The following is a 22662-nucleotide window of genomic DNA, read 5'->3' on the forward strand; positions in this document are numbered from 1 at the left end:
TAAGATGACTGCTCAGATTGTCTCTTTATCACTTACATAGATAAGGAACAGCAGAGGGCCTGTAACACTACCTTCGCATACGCCAGAAATCACTTCCATTCTACTTTATGACTTTCTGTCAATTACTACAATCTGTTGCCTCTCTGAATTCAGTCACATACCTGAGACAACAGTCTGTAAGTAAGTAATTTGGTTACAAGCCACTTGTGAACTACAGTGTCAAAAGCCTTCTGCGAATCTAAAAATATGAAATCAATTTGAAATACCTTGCCAATAGCACTCAACACTTCATGTGAGTAAAGAGCTAGTTGTGTTTCGCAAAAATGATGTTTTCTAAATCCATGTTGACTGTTTGTCAACTCCGTTGTCTTCCAGATAATTCATAATGTTCCAACACAATGTATGTTCCAAAATCCTGCTGCATATCAACGATAACGAGATGGGCCTGTAATTTAGGAATTACTCCCATCGTCTTTCTTGAATATTGGTGTTACCTGTGCAACTTTCCAATCTTTGGGTATGGATCTTTCATCAAGCGAGCAGTTGATAATGTATTACGAAATTGACTCCAAATGTTACGTATTACACAGCCACAACTTTTTAGTGTCTTGTTGGAGATATCATCCACCCCATACTGACTTACTTTTTAGAGTCCTATAATAATGCCGTGTGACGAGGGCCTCTGTCGGTTAGACCGCCCGCATGGTGCAAGTCTTTCGATTTGACACCACTTCGGCGACTTGCGCATCGATGGGGATGAAATAATGATGATTAGGACAACACAACACCCAGTCCCTGAGTGGAGAAAATGTCCGACCCGGTGATGATCTGTCTTATTTCAGATGAGGATGTGAGTTTAGGTTTTAATTCACTAAATGTCATCTGTATTTCTTTTTCAATGTACGGTTTTGTTTTCTCATCTGAATTATTTGCACCAATTTTCTCGCCCATTTTTAAAAGCTATCAGCAATGATAAAAAATAGCTGTTGCACATGAACTTTCTTTTACAGTGCTCCCAGTCTCTTTAACGGAAATAATCTCATCTTCTATGGCTTTATTTCAAGTCTCTCTTTTAACAATATTCCATATTGGTTTTATTATATCATCTGTCAATTCCAGACAAGATGTGCACACCCCTGAATCTTTATACAACTTTTCTACATATGTTGGAGTACTGTTTATAATAAGAAAGTGTATCTGGGTCATTACTAGCTTGTCTATTTTGTACAAATCCTTTCTTCATTTCAAAGAGACTAATACCAGTAGTGATCCAAAGTTTCTTTAATGACTTACCAGTATTACATTTAATTATCTTTTTGGGAAAAATACTTTCAAGAATGGATACAAAGTCCTTAAGAAATACTTTAATTAAGGGTTGGCATTAGGTTCATTGTAAACTTCATCTCAGTAAACTTTACCTCAGTCAACTTGTTTCAAGCTTTTCTTAAAATCTTCAGTAGTTTTGTCTCACTGTTTCCTGTTTCCATACAGTACATGAAGCGAAGTTATATAAAGTGACTGACTTACCATCATGATCAAACAATCTGTTTACCACTGGATACACATGCATCTAACTTATTATCTGTAAGAGCACTGCTATCTTCAGCAACTCTGGTTGCGAAATTTAAGACTAATACCAAACTGTAAATGGCTCAAAGAATTTCTAAATCATGTTTGCCGTTAGATTCCTTCCAGAATTTTACATTAAAATAACCACAAATTAATAATCCCTTCCTTCTGTCTGACAGACAGCACAATAAATCGTCAAATTTTTCACTTATCCAGTGGAGATCAGTTTACTGCAAGAATTACAAACATTACACTTCCCAACCGGAATTTATAAGCATGTTGTTCTTTATGCTTGTGAATTCCTATTGGGAAGTGTAAGCATTTTGTTCTTTATCCTCCCCATGAACGATGGACCTTGCCCTTGGTGGGGAGACTTACGTGCCTCAGCAATACAGGTAGCCGTACCGTAGGTGCAACCACAACGGAGGGGTATCTGTTGAGAGCCCAGACAAATATGTGGTTCCTGAAGAGGGGCAGCAGCCTTTTCATTGGTTGCAGGGGCAACAGTCTGGATGATTGACTGATCTGGCCTTGTAACATTAACCAAAATGGCCTTGCTCTGCTGGTACTGTGAACGGCTGAAAGCAAGGGAAAACCACAGCCGTAATTTTTCCTGAGGGCATGCAGCTTTACTGTATGGTTAAATGATGATGGTGTCCTCTTGGGTAAAATATTCCGGAGGTAAAACAGTCCCCCATTTTGATCTCCAGTCAGGGACTACTCAGGAGGATGTCATTATCAGGAGAAAGAAAACTGGTGTTCTACATATCGGAGTATGGAATGTCAGATCCCTTAATCAGGCGGGTAGGTTGCAAATTTAAAAAAGGAAATGGATAGGGTACGTTAGATATAGTGAGAATTAGTGAAGTTCGGTGGCAGGAGGAGCAAGACTTCTGGTCAGGTGAATACAGGGTTATTACAAGATCAAATATGGGTAATGCAGGAGTAGATTTAATAATGAATAAAACGTAGGTCTACAGGTAAGTTACCACGAACAGCATAGTGAACGCACTATTGTAGCCAAGATAAGACACAAAGCCCAACAAGTATTAGTAGCCCACAGTAGTACAAGTTTATATGCCAACTAGCTCCGCAGATGATGAAGAGATTGATGAAATGTATGATGAAATAAAAGAAATTATTAAGACACATGGTTCAAGAATCATGAAAGAAGGTTGTATACATGGAACAGGCCTGGAGACACTGGAAGGTGTCAGATGGATTATATAATGGTATGACAGAAATTTAGGAACCGTGTTTTAAATTGTAAGACATTTCCAGGGGCAGATGTGGACTCTGACCACAATCTATTGGTTATGAACTGTAGATTAAAATTGAAGAAACTGTGAAAAGGTGGGAATTTAAGGAGATGGGACCTGGATAAACAGAAAGAACCACAGGTTTTAGAGAGTTTCAGGGAGAGCATTAGAGATGATTGACAAGAACAGGGCAAAGAAATACAAAAGAAGAAGAATGGGTAGCTTTGAGAGATGAAACAGTGAAGGCAGTAGACAATCAAGTAGGTAAAAAGATAAGGGCTATTACAAATCCTTGGGTAACAGAGGAAATACTGAATTTAATTGATGAAAGGAGAAACTATAAAAATTCAGTAAATGAAGCACGCAAAAAGGAATACAAACGTCTCAAAAATGAGATCAACAGGAAGCACAAAATGGCTAAGCAGGGATGGCTAGAGGACAAATGCAAGGATGTAGATGCATATATCACTAGGGGTAAGATAGATACCGCCTACAGGAAAAATAGAGAGATCTTTGGAGAAAAGAGAACCACTTGTATGAATATCGAGAGCTCAGATGGAAACCCAGTTCTAAGCAAAGAGGGGAGAGCAGAAAGGTGGAAGGAGTATATAGAGGTTCTATAGAAGGGCGATGTTCTTGAGGACAATATTACAGAAATGGAAGAGAATGTAGATGACAATGAAATAGGAGATATGATACTGCATGAAGAGTTTGACAGAGCACTGAAAGACCTAAGTCAAAACAATGCCCCGGGAGTAGACAACATCCCTTTAGAACTACTGACAGCCTTGGGAGATCCAAGTGTTAACAAAACTCTACCATCTAGAAAGCAAGATGTATGAGGCAGGCAAAATACCCTCAGACTTCACGAAGAATATAATAATTCCAATCCCAAAGAAAGCAGGTGTTGGCAGATACGAAAATTCCCTAACTATCAGTTTAATAAGCCATGGCTGCAAAATACTAACACAAATTCTTTACAGGTGAATGGAAAAACTGGTAAAAGTCGACCTCGGGGAAGATCAGTTTGGATTCTGTTGAAATGTTGGAACACGTGAGGCAATACTGACCTTACGACTTATCTTAGAAAATAGATTAAGGAAAGGCAAACCTATGTTTCTAGCATTTGTAGACTTAGAGAAAGCTTTTGACAATGTGGACTGGAATACTCTTTTTCAAATTCTGAAGGTGGCAGGAGTAAAATACTAGGAGCGAAAGACTATTTACAATTTGTACAGAAACCAGATGGCAGTTATAAGAGTCGAGGGACATGAAAGGGAAGCAGTGGATGGGAAGGGAGTGAGTGAGGGTTGTAGCCTCTCCCCGATGTTATTCAATCAAAAATATTGAGCAAGCAGTAAAGGAAACAAGAGAAATATTCGGAGCAGGAATTAAAATCCATGGAGAAGAAATAAAAACTGTGAGGTTTGCCGATGACATTGTAATTCTGTCAGAGGCAGCAAAGGACCTGGAAGAGCAGCTGAACGGAATGGATAGTGTCTTGAAAGGAGGATATAAGATGAACATCAACAAAAGCAAAACAAGGTTAATGGAATGTAGTCGAATAAAATCGGATGATGCTGCGGGAATTAGATTAGGAAATGAGACGCTTCAAGTAGTAAATGAGTATCGCTATTTGAGGACCAAAATAACTGATGATGGTCGAAGTAGAGAGTATATAAAATGTAGACTGCCAATGGTAAGTGAAACGTGGATGATAAATAGTTTAGACAAGAAGAGAATAGAAGCTTTCGAAATGTGGTGTTACAGAAGAATGCTGAAGAGTAGATGGGTATATCACATAACTAATGAGAAGGTATTGAATAGAATTGGAGAGAAGAGAAATTTGTGGCACAACTTGACTAGAAGAAGCGATCGGTTGGTAGGGCATATTCTGAGGCATCAAGGAATCACCAATTTAGTATTGGAGGGCAGCGTGGAGCATATTCTGAGGCATCAAGGGATTACCAATTTAGTACTGGAGGGCAGCGTGGAGGGTAAAAATCGTATAGGGAGACCAAGAGATGAATACACTAAACAGATTCAGAAGGATGTAGATTGCAAAAGGCACTGGGAGATGAAGAAGCTTGCAAATGATAGAGCAGCATGGAGACTTGCATCCAACCAGTCTCTCGTCTGAAGACAACAACATCTCTTTCCTATGAATGTGACAACTCCTTTATCCAGACTGGATCTGCATGAAGACACACCTCACTTATAACCACTTCCAATAAGATTTTCTACCCCTGTAGTTTTATGGTATTCAGATAGACAAATGACATCATCACTCTTTCCAACTACTAAGATTTTGCAAACGAATTGACAACTCATTTACTTTATTTTTCAACACCCTTATATTCTGATGAAGCAAGACGGTTTCACTTTTCCCTCTATTATTAAAAGATGAACTGATAGTCTGTCAATTCAATTTCCTTTCATGCTGTCTGTCTGAATTTGACCAATGCTGATGTATATCACCTGACCCCAATAACCACAAGGATTTGCCTTCATGTGCTGGTGGTCCTTTTCCTGTTTTCTGCTGATAGATCCTCTAACTTGTCCTTAGCCCTCTTATTCAGGTGTAGGCCGCAAGATATATATCCGTATCTTTCTACAGTAACTAATGGAACAGCATCAACTGAGATTTTGCAGCTTTCTGAAGCAGCCCTCTCAGTTCTATGATTACTCACTTAATAGCAGAGTTAACCCAGGCATGTTCATTGTGCCACAGAAACTCCAAAAACCAACATTTGTTTACTTGGTAGCTGCTGCTGTTTTGTCCAGGTCACCCCTAATATTGTATTTTTTGTTTTTAGCTAGGTTGTTTACAGCTCCCCAACTAGCTACATCTGATACTCCTTATTGAAATCCTTCTACATGTTTACATTACCTGACAGACTAGCATTTGGTTTCGCAAAACTTGTGACCTAGTACTATGCACCTAATTTTTCTTGTAGCTGCTGACCTACAACCCTCCCATTACTGCTACCTAGCAGCAGAACTCTCCTTACCCTGTTCTGTTTTTCGCCTAGTTTATCTGTAAGTTTCTCAACATTATTCTACTGCACCCTACGTTTCCCTTCCTTCTCCAATTTTGATAGCAACCGAAATCTATCCTGTTTCAGTCTGTCTTTGTAGTCTGTGGAACTAAGAACAATCAAGGAAATGTGCAATAATACTCCACACAGTCCTTGTTTCTCATTGGAATAAGAACAGAAAGGCAAAATTCAAAACACACGTGGAACAGAGTTTGCTGACCGTTAACAGTGGCAGATAAAAGCAACCATTGAGCTAGTTCTAAAATGTAGAATTTTTCTGCCTACTTGGAATGAGGTGATTCAGGATTTGAGACAGGTCAACCACATGCAAATAAAAATTCACTTAAAACTTTTGTGCACTCTTCATATGATATATATATATATATATATATGTTAACTTGCATTAGTCTAAATGCACTCTTATGATGCACTCAACAGATAAACAAAGTAATGAATAAACCTACACTATGTGATCAAAAGTATCCAGACACCCCCCAAAACATACATTTTTCATATTAGGTGCATTGTGCCGCACCTACTGCCAGGAATTCCATATCAGCGACCTAAGTACTCATTAGACATTGTGAGAGAGCAGAATAGGGCGCTCCGTGGAACCCACAGACTTTGAACGTGGTCAGGCGATTGGATGTCACTTCTGTCATACATCTGTATGTGAGATTTCCAAACTTCTAAACATCCCTGGGTGTACTGTTTTCAATGTGATAGTGAAGTGGAAACATGAAAGGACACATACAGCACAAAAATATACAGGCCGACCTCGTCTGTTGACTCACAGAGACCACCGACAGTTGAAGAGGGTTGTAATGTGTATAGACAGACATCTATACAGACCATCATACAGGAATTCCAAACTGCATCAGGATCCACTTCAACTATGACAGTTAGGTGGGAGGTGAGAAAACTTGGATTTCATGGTCAAGCGGCTGCTCATAAGCCATACATCGTGCTGGTAAATGCCAAACGATGCCTCGCTTGGTGTAAGGAGCATAAACATTGGACGATTGATCAGTGGAAAAATGTTGTGTGGAGTGACGAATCACTGTACACAATGTGGCGATCCAGTGGCAGGGTGTGGGTAAGGTGAAGCCTGGTGAACGTCATCTGCCAGCGTGTAGTGTCAACAGTAAAATTCGGAGGTGGTGGTGGTTCGGTGTGGTCGTGTTTTTCAAGGTGGGGCTCTGCACCCCTTGTTGTTTTGTGCGGCACTATCACAGCACAGGCTTACATTGATGTTTTAAGTACCTTCTTGCTTCCAACTGTTGAAGAGCAATTAGGGGATGGCAATTGCATCTTTCAACATGATCGAGCACCTGTTCATAATGCACAGCCTGTGGTGGAGTGGTTACATGACAATAACATCCCTGTAATGGACTGGCCTGCACACAGTCCTGACCTGAATCCTACAGAACGCCTTTGGGATGTTTTGGAATGCCGATTGCGTGCCTGGCCTTATCGACCAACATTGATACCTCTCCTCAGTACAGCACTCCGTGAAAAATGGGATGCCATTCCCCAAGAAACCTTCCAGCACCTGATTGAACGTATGCCTGTGAGAGTGGAAGCTGTCATCAAGGTTAATGGTGGGCCAACACCATACTGAATTCCACCTTTACCGATGGAGGGTGCCATGAACTTTTAAGTCACTTTCAGCCAGGTGTCCAGATACTTTTCATCACTGAGGGTATATGGGTTGGCCTTGTGCTAGGTATACCATCCCAAAATAGCAAAAAACTTAAGCAGGTGGGCACCTATTTAGATTTTGATTTCAAGGTTCAATAACAATATATATATATCTCTGAATATCCCTGCATATACTACCCACTACTCAGGAACTATAGTCAAAGATTCTGAATGGGGAAGGTCTCTCGGTCACTCTAAACTTGTTATTACACACAACATGAGACACACATTCACAACATTTTTATGCTACTGTAATGACTATATGTAAAGAAATCTTCCCCATATCTGTAACTGAAAGCCAATTTTACAGCTGAACTATTTAGAAATAAGTATAATGATTTGCGATTAACTGAACAGTTTGCCATCACTTCACATATGTCCACATCAATACATATGTCGTGTTGTTCTCTTCAGACTGAAGACTGTTTTGATTCAGCTCACCATGCTACTCTATCATGTTCAAGTGTCTCAATATCCAATAACTACTGCAACCTACAGCCTTACAAACCTGCTTGCTGTATTCATCTCATGGTCTCCCTCTACAATTTTTCTCCCCCACATACTTCCCTCAATTACTAAACTGACAACTCCTTGATGTCTCAGAATGTGTCCTATCAACTGATCCCTTCTTTTAGTCAAGTTGTGACCCATGGATCACGGACCACAGACCACGGACCTTGCCACTGGTGAGGTGGCTGCATGCCTCAGTGATATAGATAGTTGTACCTTGGGTGCAACCACAATAGAGAGCTATCTGTTGAGAAGCCAGACAAACTTTTGGTTGCTGAAGAGGGGCAGCAGCCTTTTCAGTAGTTGCAGGGCAACAGTGTGGATGATGTACTGATCTGGTCTTGTAAAATCACCCAACGTGACCTCCTGTGTTGGTACTGTGAATGGCTGAAAGCAAGAGGAAACTACAGCCATTATGTTTCCTGAGGACATGCAGTTCTAGTGTACGAATGACATACATAACAAACAAACCAAACTTTTAAAAAAAAATACTAAAATCCAAAGTCCCTATAATAAAACTAAATACATTATTCACACAATCAGAAAACTAAAAACACTTCTCACTTTCCTGACTTTTGAATACCAGATCTTACTCAAATGCTGCTGGGCCTCATTAGCCTTGTACTGGGAGAGCTGCAGCAACTTTCTTCCTATCTGACTAGACTCATTAGAAACTAAGGCCGACATCATAATCATGTAAATGTCAAATGGTTCAAATGGCTCTGAGCACTATGGGACATAACTTCTAAGGTCATCAGTCCCCTAGAACTTAGAACTACTTAAACCTAACTAACCTAGGGACATCATCACACACATCCATGCCCGAGACAGGATTCAAACCTGCGACCGTAGCGATCGCGCTGTTCCAGGCTGTAAATGTCAGCTGAAGCATAGTGACTAATGGCACCTGAAGAAAAAAGTATCATGTTTTGTGTTTGTCTGGTACGGTCTAACAGCAGATATCACATTTTTATTGACAGAAGGTACGAACAATACCATCACTTACTACTCTTGAATGCTGAAGAAATTGTATAAGCCACCAAAAGTAAAAACAGAGACAGTGTTTAGAATGAAGCTAAATACAGAAAAACCGTGCAGAGTACAATTCACTTTGTTCCTTGATGAGGGCATGGTTCAACAGGTCTGTAATCTTTTTTTATTTTCCAATTACTCATCCATTCCCATAATGTATAAGGTTTCCTTACAGCTATCCGATCACCTTTGTAACAAAAGCTGTTCTCATAAAATCCAATATTCTGTTGAAATTCTTTAAAATTATGGCAAAGCCTTCACCACCACCACCACCACCACCACCACCACCAACAGTATTACATGTTGAAACTGTGTGCAAGCCATGACATTTGTCATTCCCAGAGACTTTAGCAATTGGAAGGCAGTTTTCTAAATCATATTCCTATCTGAAATATAGTTTAACTTTTAATGAATGTTTAGTGACACTGTGACTTTTTCCTTTTTTCTTGATCCAAAAGTCAGAGAGTTTGACTAAACTTTTAGACTTTGAGAAACGCACTCTCAACAAATTCTGAATGGTGTGGGGAAAGTGCAAGATTATTGTGTCCACAATAATTAGTAAATTTGTCAAATTTCATTCCCCTCAGTCTGCATTAAATGGACAAAGGAATTGGCAGTTCTCTCAACATACTCAACTTTCTCAATGGAAGTTCGCATGGGTATGGGATTTAAGTCTTTCATCCTCTATGACTGTATTAATTTTTATATGAAGTAGGATCATATGCGGTAGCAAACAGATTTTTCTCTTGAATGAATATTTCTTGGTAGGGGCAATGTGCACATTATTTTAGATGGATGGTCATTGACAAATGTGTAAGTAACATGCTCTATGGAAATGTGATGGGACCCTATCTGTTGCATACTAATCTCCTATAAGACAGTGTTATTAACAACCTCAGAATTTTAGTGGATGATACAGTTACCCATAATGAATACCTACCTGAAAAAATCTGCACAAATAGCCAGTCAGATCTTAAATAACATTTCAAAGTGGTGCAAAGACTGGGAGCTAGAAATTGATAATTGTGCACTACCGAAACTGCAGAATGTAATATCTTATGACTACAATATCAGTGAGCCACAATTGGACTCTGTTAAACCATGACCTTTCCATCATTTTCAAAACAAACCTCTAAATATGCAAATGCTTATATGTATGTAATATTTTTTGCTAAAATGTCATGACAAATTCAATATCCTTGTAAAACTGGTCTAAAGATGAATAAAACAACAACGACGACAACAACAACAACAACCACAACCACCACCACTATTACTACAAATAACTGAATGTAACAGTTCTTGGGCTATAAAGTTAAATTATTACATAAGTCTAATTGTATTGGAAGCAGTTGGCAGAATTTAGTTCCTTAGTAGTTGAAAAATGCACCCACTCTATAAAGGAGATTACTTATAATGCATTTCTGTGACCCATTTTAAAATATTGTTCAAGTGTGTGGGACTCATGCCAAACAGAACTAACAGGGGTGACCGAAAGTGACAATGAAGGACAACATGAATGGTCAAATGTTTCTCCGACTCATTGGAAAGCATCACATAAAAACTGAAAAAGCTGTACTGCCAGACACTAGAAGGAAATCGCCAACTATCACCACATATAAAATTATAAGAGCCAGTATTATGTGAAGAAGCCAGGTGTATACTACAGTTCCCTACGTATCACTTGCTTAGGCATAGTAAAGATTCTTCCCCCACTGAACAATGAATGGAAAGGGATGTACCCTGTGTTATACTCTTGACAGAAGTTTAAGAAGTCTGTATGTGGATGTATATGTGGAATGTAATAGCTGGGGTGGCTGAGGAGAAGGAAGGACAAAGAGGAGGAAAAAATGCTATATTTTAGTCTACTTTCAACAGTACTCTCTAAATTAAAATGGAACTGAATATTTCTAGCAAACCAAACTTCTAATTTTCCCCATTTCAGGTCATACGCCATACAATTAACTTTGATATTTAACACAGAACCTTTAATTACATAGTTGATGCTATTCAAGACGGCTACCCATACAGAAACACAAGAGTAGGACTGATGAACATATGAGTTTTTAAGAAAATGCAAAAGTAATGAGGATAGTTGTGTTTCAATGGCTCACTAGTAAGTTTCCGGGCTATAGATCCAAAGTTCACAGACTTGATTCCCAGCCAATCCTAAGAATTTCATCTTAAACTTATCGTTTCTTTCACATCTGGCAATTTTGTTGAAGTGAAAAATGCTGAGCCACACTATGGTTCGGAAGTCACTTCAGACCTCTCCCTATAACTGTAACTGAATAAGTTCAAAATTCAGAGGAAGGCATGGGCGTACCACCTCCAATAGGACCACGCCTAGCGAACACTGGTGTTCAAAGCAACCTCCAGATTTATGACAGCTGTACTTAATGAGAGTAGAGGTGAGGAATCTCAAGTAACAATATCCTTGTTTATCACTCTAATGAAGATTCAACTGAATTTTTTTTAACACATTCTCTCTCTCTCTCTCTCTCTCTCTCTCTCTCTCTCTCTCTCTCTCTCTCTCTGTGTGTGTGTGTGTGTGTGTGTGTGTGTGTGTGTGTGTGCGCGCGTGTGTGTGTGGGCGCGCGCGCGCGCATATGAGTGTGTGTGTGTGTGTGTGTGTGTGTGTGTGTGTGTGTGTGAGAGAGAGAGAGAGAGAGAGAGAGAGAGAGAGAGAGAGAGAGAGAGAGAGATTTTAAAGATGCATTTTTACTGGCTGTTTACCTTGATGACTGTATTGGAACAGCCATCGGAGGTGTAGACATCTCCTTCTTTCCCACGCGTTGACTTCCAGGAGACAATCCTCTCCTCTTCCCTCTCCATCGTGTTCCAGTCGCTTTTTTCCGCTCAGGCACAGATGAGGCCTCTGGCTTTAATCCAGAAGAACTAGCAACCTCAGAGGAATTTTGCCTCCTGAGATAATCCCAATTTCCTGCATAGTCCAATTCTGAGCTGAGTAAGAGAACCCTTGTCTGATTTTGAATACGAACTTCATTTCCACTACAAAGGGAACACTGACCGTCTCCTGTAGCTACACCGACCCACTTTTCCCTTCCATCCTGGTCTTCATTTCTAGAAAGATCTTCTGTTGATGCACTAGCACCTTGCAAATCACTTACAGTTCTCAAAACACACCTATCATGTCTATGAAAAGTGCTGCTCTCTGATAAATGTTCACTTGTGGCATGAGCATTAGGAACATTATCAACATAGTTATAGGAAGGAGATAAACAAGTAGTTGCTGCACGCACAGTACTCTGGTAATCCAGATTATTTAAAATATCACTTTCTGTCACATTATTTATTTTATGCTCATTAGCAGGAATATTCAAAATTTTTATTCTCAGCTCACCTGCATCCTTAATATTAACTACAGAGTCAACATTTGTGTCAACTGCACTTTGTGTCACACCCTGTGGGGAATGCAAAACTGTCCGGGAGCTAAGGGTACACGTACACGGGATTGTTTCCAAATGCCACTGCTGCTGTTCACTGCTCTCTTGCTCAGGCTGGACCCTCTGCTCTGCTGCTGCAGGAGTGTCTGGAGACCTGTCGGAAAGACTTCCTGTATCACTGCAGCTTACTACTGTACCAACTCCTGAGTCTATTGGTGACTGTGTGCTTGCTTCTTCTTCACCATGTATTCTGCTCACTGTCACACTAGCTGGTGAGAGGACCTCCTGAGAACCACTCGCAGAAGATCCCTGGTGATCATCCATAGAACCAGTTCTTTGCAGTGCCCACCTGTGTCTATCTGAAGTACTATTTGAGAGCCCAACTCTTCCTTCAGCAGTACTGGCACAAGCACTGATGTGTCCAAGATGTTTGGCAGTATTCTTAATACTTTCCTCAGTTTCCGCTGAACGGTGCCTCGAATGAAATATTAAGTTGTCATCATCTTGAACCGTAAAGTCTGATGCTATAAGAGTTGAAGAGGGAAACGGAAGTGTACTGACAACTGTCAATTGTTCTAATGCCCCACAAACAGTGGACGCGTCAGACTCATCCGAAGGAGCACCATTCACTGGTTGGAAATGTTTTTTGGGTTGTCTGGAAGAATCTGACACTGAATTTAGATGCTCTGCCATATTTGCAATGCTGGCAGACATCCTCCCGCTGGTTTCACCCTGAGTTACGGCACCATTTTCACCATAACATACTTCAGTCACTACTGTTTCTCCCTCTGAGGATTCAGTAACCCATTCAGTGTCATCTTCACTTTCATCTTGGTTTTCCCAGTTACCGACAACACAATTTTCAGATGCTGCCAGCCTTTCATTTAGTCCAGATGCTGTAGAACTGTAGAAATCTGATACAAACTGTTTGCAACTAGGATAATCAATATAAAAACGCTTAACAAAGTCATCTAGATCAGGAACTGTTGGGTATTTTGCAGGAAGATCAGAAAGATTGTTTGATTCTAATTCTTCTGGTGTAATCTGGGACTCCAGGCTCTGACCACCATTTGCAGTACAGAAATCACTGGGCTCTTCAGCAGAGCAGAGCAACTTCTCCAAAGTGTAGAGTTCCTTTTTGTTAAGTGTCCATAGCAGTTCTCTTATCTTGTAGAGCAAGGTCTAGAAAAATACAAAACAAAAAATAAAGCACACAACTGTAATTATTTAAAAATAATAATCTAAGAAGTAAGTATATACTTACTCTAAATGGTCTGAACATTTCAGACATATCTGCTGGTGTTTTATCCAAGCAGAGAGGACCATCAGGGAAAATAAGAAGACCACTAACAATTGCTAGCCTCGGAATTGTAAACATGAGTGCTGGGTCATAGTCATCCACCATTTCCTGAGTTAAAAGTTTCATGTTTAGGGCCCTGGAACATGATGTTTGCCTTTTTAGTTCACTGTACATGCAAAATCCATTTCTAGATCTTGTTTAATATTAACTAGAGCACTCCTAAGAACAGTTGTTACAATAATGCGAAGTCAAGTTTAGAATATAAACAATAGTCACATTTCATTTCTTTGTGTATTCCTCAATAACATGTCTGACAAAAATAGTGAAGCACTTAGAAAAAGCGGTCCAATACAGGCACAACAGTTAGGGTGATCACCAGAAAGCATTAGCGTTATTCCCTCCTGAGGTCTGACTAAATAAATAATCAGTGAGTAGTGAGTCATGTGGTTAGTTAACAGTGTGGAGGACAACAGAGAATGCCACATGTCATGTGAGGAAATGTTTCTAGCTTTTGAGTGTATTTGAAAAGGGATCAATGTGGGACCACCTTGGCTGGGTGGTCAAATTGTGCAGTATCCAGTGATCTAGGGTATACATATCTGACAGCAGCCTTATGACAGTGAATGGGAACCTGAGGTAAATCACACATGCCATCAAAGTTGTGGTCAACCATACTGTGTGCCAAGCACATTGTACCTCCTTCACATCAGCACACCTGCAATCGGAGTACCAGTTACGGGAACTCAAACACCCCACGATGGCCCACCCCACTGACCAGAGACAGGAAGAAAGTGGACTACTAAATTACCAAACTTGCATAAGAAGCTCATAACTCCATAGCACAGAAGTCTGCATTTGGAGTGACACCAGGGAACACTGATTGCTGATGAGTGGGTTCACAGCAGTTTCAGTTATAAACCTGTTTCATACTACCTCAAAACACCACTGCCTTGAGAACGGTAGCACCAGGAGGAGAGTACACACACTGACAATGTTTGAGAGGGACAGGGAACTCTGGTGATAAAGAGGTATGTGATGTAATCCTGCATTCTCATGTCTTAAATCTCATCATACAGCATCCTGGTACGATCTTTCAACAGAAAAACAGCCATTCACATATACGTGCATCATGAAATAATCTGAGACACAGTTACAATAGCTGTGGGCCAAATCACTTAGGTGACGACACAACATCTGCGTGACACCCTTTCCAACAAAATCCAGGCCTAATGTTGTGCAACAACCCACTAACATGATTGTATTGCAGTTTCATTGTTCATCTGAAATATAATCACATAGCCTCTCAACTCCATAAGTTAGTTTGACTTCTTCCTCTCCTTTACATGCTTATGTTTTTTTGTCAGATGATGTATTTAAAGAAATGCAATCAAATCAACACCACTGAAAAATGCAGTTGTAGGTAACAGAAGTGATTACAGTTCACAAAGAAAAACTGTAAGCCATTAGGACAAAGTGCATTACAGGAAAAATGTACAACTTATACAGCATTGTCTTACTGTCACTGTATGAATATACACAATGTGTTTGTGATAGTCCATAAAGCAGTCACAGCATCTCGCTTTTTGTCGAGTTAAGAAATCAGTGTGTGAGTTACATAAAAATCTAAACAGTTTATTTACATGGAGATGTACAGCTCAACAAGACAGAAGACAATGTGTACTACAAGCTATCCTCGATGAAAATATCGAGGAAAAGAATCACCTTTCCCTACCCCCAAACAAAGAGATGGTAGTATAACAAGTGACAATTTGAAAACCAAATTAAATGAACAACTATTCACTACCGTTGCAGTGTCTCGGAGAAGAGTACAACAACAAGCTGCTGCAGCTCATATTCACGTGGGGTCTTGACAGGAACCAGAGCACTCACATAGCACAACTCAAACTCGGCAAACAGCCTGTCAAATATCTTGAGAGCCTCTTGAAGTCTCTCCCCAAAGGCCTCACCACCACTTCCACTCGTTCCTCCACGCAAGCACTGTTCACGCAGAAGATTCCTTACATTTTCTAAGGCCTTCGTTAGTGCCTTAGCAAGTGGTCTCATAGCTGCACTTTCACTCTCCCGATTCATAATACTAGAACCAGCAGCAAGACACTGTAAACAAGACAACAAACCAATTTTCATTAAAAATGTATTTATTGGAATAAAAATTACAATTATTACATTACAACTCAAGCCTGCCACAAATCTTTGTGAAAATCAACACTTCTTCAGCAAATAAAATATCTAAATAACTAACAAATAATCAGAAATGAATAAGAGAGAAAACATTCACTTACCAGTCAGCAGCACAAGGACAGAGACATACAAAAGTTAGAAGACTTATTAACTTTTGGATTTTAGGAGCATATCATTGGGCAGAATATCAGGAGAGGGATGAAGGGAATGGCACTTTATAACACCTGTATATTAAAGTCCCTTTGTCTGGAAGTCAAAGAAAACGCAACAGGTCAAGAGAACCTACAAAAACAATAATACACAAGATACTTAAACATTAAAAGTCTGAAATGACAGAGAAAGTAGTACTCACTTTTAAGTGTAAAAGATGCAGACACTTGGAAAAGAAGTGCAGATGAGACAAAGCTGATACATAAAGAAAGAAGAAAACGATACTGGAGTGAAGGAACAAAAAGACAGGTACAACATAATATACTATAAATGAAGATAGGAAGTAAATTAGGAAGTTGGAAAAGTGGTAACATAACCCACCAAATATGAATTTAGGGGGGGGGGGGAGGGGGGGGGTTATATATATCATGAAGAACTAGGCAATAAGGAACTTTAGTTTTGCCAGGTGATTACCTAGAGCCAAGTGCACACAGTACATGAAATTCTGACCTAAGAAGTTCAGAAGTGTTTGAGGCAGGATGAAGTAACGCTAATCGGAAGCTGGCACCAAGGTACTGCCACGGTGTTGGTGAGTGTGCTCTAGTGCACAATACTGTTCACTACAATTATACACACAATACCATGTTCTGTAATGAAACAGAGAGATTTAATTTACTATTGCTATTTGGTTGGTATGCCACAGCAGCCAATTTTTTTGAGTACTATCTATATTTCTGAGAAATTCTTCAGAGGGCACATTTCACATATACGAGTGCTTCCAAACTGCGAGGACATCAAAGGCGGCATTTCTCATCTTTGTCAGTGAGCAATACCATGCTTTTAGACACATTGCTGGAAGAGCCACACAGACAGGCAGTGCCTGTAATACAGGAAGTGGACTTTTAAGAACACTAGAAGATGGGTATTAGATACGAGTTAGTCGTGTCTAAGACCTCATTAGAATGAAATGTTTCAAACTACATGAAAGACTGTAACACATGGTGTCAACATTATGATTATTAAAATAAATCACTTCTGGCAGTAATTTGGTTTGTAGGTACTTAAAAATGTTACACCTCACTGAAAAATAAGTCCCTTTATTAGTCTGCAGAACAACAAGGTAAGTAACTACTATCACATATATCACTGTTGCCCCACTAGTTATTTCACATAACATGTCCGACAACTGTACACAGACTCCAATGCTCACACTGCGGCAGGTAGTAGTCTATTTGCTGCAAGAGAGTGCAGTCTTTCCTACATAGGTCATTCGCAATGTTGCCAACAGGTAAATATGGAGAGACCCATGAACTGAGGTTAGCACAGTTTCATCATGGTTGTCAAATGATTCACTGAAAGATTTTGGTTGTCTCTCTATATACCTTCAAAGATGAGGTATGTGCGTCACATGAAGGCAAATTATTTTCCTACATGTTATTTGTAGTGATAATGTTTGTCTGACCTTGATATGGAGTATGAAAACACAAAATCAGTTGAACACCACCACTCTTTGTCAATAGCGAATAATTCATGCAACTCTTGACATTTCTTACAGCAAAAAGGGTGATTAATTATAAGAACACAGACAGATGCCACATATAGATACCAACTCAGGAAATTGACTTTCTTTTTCTTGCATTTTTTCTATGTATACTTTGAGCTGTCTCTTTGCACAAACAAGTGAATTACATTTTATCCACTTACGCACACTCACGAACGCCCATAATTCATCTTCGTGATTCATACAATGTGTACCTGTGGCACTTCCCTTAAATGGAACTTTAACAGGTGGCTGGTTTGGATTAACTACTAGAATTTAAGAAAGTACATATGTAGGCATCAATCTGTTCATTGTAATCTGAAGTGCTTCCATAGAGAGTTATTTTCCAAACACAAATTTCCTATTGACTGTTAGTTGTATCTCTCACTTGTTAGAAGTAACGGTGGGCGAGAGATTTGAAGCCAAACTGTGTAATTAACGTTTAAGCAAAACCTGCAGAACGTTAGCCATAGAAAAATTTGCTTTGTTTACATCCAAAGTAACGCATTACAATGTCAAACAACACTTCTCTTGATCTGATGTGTCTTCACTATCACAACTAGCCATTCAACATCAACTGCTGCCTTTAAAATTTTCGATGATTTTCAGTGCTACACATCGATGCTACTTCTGCCAATTTTCTCTTCTGTTACACCATCATCTTTGTCTTTTCTTATCTCTTTCACTCACCTATGATCCATTCAAATGGCTTCACACACTACCCACAGCCATTTCGTTTTTATTACAGCCATAAGTATGTCTCACATTCTAGTTTGTTTCCTGATCCATTTGTTAGTTTGCTTTATGTACCATGACTCATTGGTACGATTACTCTTAACGATGTCAAGTAAGTCATTTCACATTCATATTACACATCCATATGTAAATGCGGCTACATGCTGGCCACTTACAAGAAAAATGAGAGATTCTTTTTACATCTTTTTTTTTCTTCTGGTGTTGCAATTATTTGCTTCACTATTCCTTCTGAATTGTAGTGGATTCTTTCTAACTAACTTTATGAAGGAATACACATATTGTGAAGCAACAGTCAAAATGCCTAACTCCTTAAATAAAACAATACAAACTCCAAGTAGAAATACAAACACTGTAGGAAGAGATATACTGCTACTTATCATAAAAATAACACACCAAGTTGCAGACAGGCAATATTAAACAACACTTACACGTAAGCTATTTGCCACAGCGTTCATCGAGAAAAGAGACACACACACACACTATTCACTCACACAAGTAAGCACACCTCATAAACACATGACCGCCAGCTCAGGCTTGGGCTTATGCTCGGGCATCCTGGCCCAAGCTGCCAGAGTAGGAGATCATGTTTGCAAGAGATGTGCTTGCTTGTGTGAATGAATGGTGTGCATTTCTCTTTTTCCAACAAAGGCTGTGTCTGAAAGCTTATGTGTGGCTCTCTCTTAATTCTGCCTGTCTGCAACTTAGCGTGTTATCTTTATGGTAAGTAGCAATCTATCTTCTCCTACATTGTTTATCTCCTTAAATAGACATTTTTCTTTCTATATATTCCAGTAATAGCCAACATACATTTCTCCACAAGCATTTCACTGGGCTATCTTCAGTTTGAAAATGGGAAGACACACTCACTGCCATCATTCCTTTTCAAACACCTCAGAAGCTTGGCTTTTTCATCAATTTAAATTCACCAAAGGTACATCAGGTTACTTAGCTTTATTCTTTTGGTGTCCACCTAGTCATTGTCTGTAATTCTCCAAAATACAAAAATTCCTACATTCATAGGGAGATTGAAACATGTCCTACTAACACATTCATTCTTCATTTCCTCAGTTTACAGATCTAGAGCTGTTGGGAATGTAAAATATATTTACACATCTCCTCTTACTAAGTCCCCATTGTCCTGATGAATTCTATTAGAAGCTGTAGCACCGAGGTTTACACAAGGTCTGTTCAAAATATTGCGGAGCTTCGTCCATAAAAATTTTCTACGCTTACCTTTCACTTATTGTGCATTGTCTCCTTTGAAATACTCTCCTCCACAATTGATACAATGCTCCTAACGCTGTTTCCACTTCCGGAAGCAGTCTTGGTATGCCCCTTGCTGAATCGTGTGAAGAGCCAGTTGTGAATTTTCTTTTATCTCGTCTATCACTGCAACTTTTTGTCCTTTCAGTGGGGCTTTCAACTTTGGAAATAAAAGAATGTCTGCAGGGGCCAGGTCTGGAGAGTATGGAGGATGAGGAAGCACAGTGATTTCGTTTTTCATGCAACTGTCATGCACTAACAGGGATGACGTGTGGGTGCGGTATCGTGATGCAAGAGCCGTGAATTGCCTCACCATATTTTAGGCCGTTTCCTTCTCACATTTTCTTCCAGGCATCCCAATAGTCCCAACTAATTAACTGTTGATCCCTGTGGCATGAATTCATCATGAAGTAATCCTTCGAAGTCAAACTATCAGCATGGCTTTGACATTTGACCTGACCTGACGAGCTTTTTTTGGCCTCTATAACTCTTCCCGACCCATTGTGAAGATTGAACCTTGGTCTCACCATCGTAACTTTAGAACAATATCTCATCACTAGTAATGATCCTCTTAAGGAACATGTTATTCTCATTTGCACTCTTCGCAGATTGTGAGGTGAAGATTTTTCTGTTCTTGGCTCACGGACCATGGAATGAATCTGGTGGCAACACAATTCATTTCAAGATGCTGTGTCAGGATTTCATGACATGATCCAACTGAAATGTTACATTCTTGTGCAAACTCTCAGATAGTCAGTCTTCGATTGGCGCACACAATTTCGTTGACGTTCTTGTCATCACTATCATCGGTAGATGTCGAAGGGCATCCTGAACAAGCGTCATCTCTGATTCACACAGTTTAAAAACAGCCAGACGGAAGTTACTCGTAATACTGAGGACAGTCATCCCTGTAAGCTTTGTGCTTCATTTGGTGTTTCTCTGTAAAGGTTTTCTTGAGTTTCACACAAAATGTAATGCAGATGCATTGCTCCTATAGCTCTGCTATCTCTAAAATCGCAAACTCTGTGACACTATGTTATACTCAATGCAGTGCTGAACAATAACTAACAGACATACAACAATGAAACTTTCAGCAGTTACACATTCAATGCAAGCATGTGCAGGGATGCTAACTGCAGTTCACTCCAACACACCATTGGCACAAAATTACAAATGTTCTGGAATTTTTTTTGAACAGAACTCATATTCTTCAGAGTACTAATATATGTCAAAACAATGCCTTGTTTTTCAGGGATTGTCAGTAATGATACCACTGAAATCAAGTTGAGAGCTTTCTCAAAGTCTATGAATTCCACACGAAGTGTCAATTTACACTAACTTTTCATTTCTATACTTTAGTTCATAACTTGTAAGAGGTGCATTGTGTTAAACCCATTTCTACAATCTGCTTGTTCTTTTGCATGATTGAAACATGCAAACACAAATTTGTACAAAACTACATTACAACAAAGGCAAATGTTATCCATTGCTGCATTTTATGACTGTCAAACTATTTAAAGAACAATATAAAAACAGTAAATGAATCACAACAATATTAGGAAAAGGGTAGACTGCTACTCACATATAGAGGAGACACTGAGTCGCAGACAGGCACAACAACAACGCTGCTATACAATTAAGCTACTGATCGAAAGACCTCCTTCTGAAGTAGAAAAAACCAACATATTCACATAAGCCAACTCACACACACCGCCTTTGGCCACTATGGCCACCATGGAGGACAGAGACAGTGGTTATGTGGGCGAGAGTTGGGCTTGTGTGAATGTGTGTGTGTTTTTCACTTCGGAAAAAGGCCTTTTCGCCGACATCTTAAACATACAGCAGTCTTTTCATTGTGCATACCTCCGACTCAACGCCTCCGCTGTTCGGTAAATGGATCACAAATATTTTGTACCAGATGGCAAGAAAAAATAATGGAGAAAGGTGTAGTGTGTGTCATACCACTCCCATTATTTAAACAATAGCTAACCTCTGCTCCAAACCAGAGCTGTCCTGCGAGATTTTCTTGCATTACATCATCTGGAAACTTCACACGGAAATCTCTGTTTGCTCGATCACATGGAATTACATCATCCATGATGCGGTTGCAGATTGTAAGTACCTAAAAAGATATCCATACTATATATTATATTTAATTTAAATGTCTTAATTAAATATGAACTATTTAAAAGTATACTGTGTGTTAAATAGTTCAGCAACACATCTCAAACTATGTGAAGCTCACAGTTAACATCCTACTTCAAAAACAGGTCTCAATCACATCTTAGCTCAAGTTATTTGTTTACATGCATCATACTGAAAGTGATGAATAATATTTTGTTATCATGTCCAACAACTACACATGAATTTACTTGACATAGCAGGCACACTTATTCACTGACAACATATCATCAACACAGTGTTCAATACTTTAGTTTCTCTTAAGAAATAAATTACGGTATGTCTTAACATCATGATACTCGAAAATACACATGCAACTTTCTAAATTTATCATTTAGGTTGCTAGTTGTTACTGATAATTTCTATATGGTTGAAATCAGTGCATGTGCACGCATATGCAAGTGTATGGAGAGGTGGTAGGTAGGGGGGGGGGGGGGGGGGGACCACAGGGATGGGGGCAGGGAGAACAAACCCTGACACAAAATGTCATAACTGCCCTAGTTTGAAGGACTTTAACCAAAAATTGGAACTAATAAACCAGGTAATATTAAAGGGAATTGAAAAGCTGTTTCTTTTGAATAATGTTCTGAATTGAATGAAACAATTATATTTAGCTCAAATAATTCCTGTTTTATTAAAGACATTTTTATCTCTTTTCACATTGTGAAATAGTGACTGGGAGCTCATAAAAGAAAGACCAATATGTTCACCTAACTTCATGGATGACTTCATACATTACTGAGACACAGGCTTTAAT

The 22662-nt window shown here is 39.3% G+C and overlaps 1 protein-coding gene across 1 annotated transcript in view; it reads right to left on the reverse strand.

Moving 5' to 3' along the window:
• Positions 1 to 22662, reverse strand: part of LOC124606228 (lateral signaling target protein 2 homolog) — a 321923-nt gene that overhangs the window by 41298 nt on the left and 257963 nt on the right. The window contains exons 3-6 of the mRNA XM_047138204.1: positions 21715 to 21846; positions 15621 to 15931; positions 13781 to 13952; positions 11846 to 13698 (exon numbers count right to left, since the gene is read on the reverse strand). Of these exons, the coding sequence (XP_046994160.1) occupies positions 11846 to 13698; positions 13781 to 13952; positions 15621 to 15931; positions 21715 to 21846 (2468 nt within the window). The remainder of the gene's footprint in view (positions 1 to 11845; positions 13699 to 13780; positions 13953 to 15620; positions 15932 to 21714; positions 21847 to 22662) is intronic.

The sequence above is a fragment of the Schistocerca americana genome, chromosome 3 (assembly GCF_021461395.2).
Source record: "Schistocerca americana isolate TAMUIC-IGC-003095 chromosome 3, iqSchAmer2.1, whole genome shotgun sequence".
Taxonomy (NCBI): domain Eukaryota; kingdom Metazoa; phylum Arthropoda; class Insecta; order Orthoptera; family Acrididae; genus Schistocerca; species Schistocerca americana.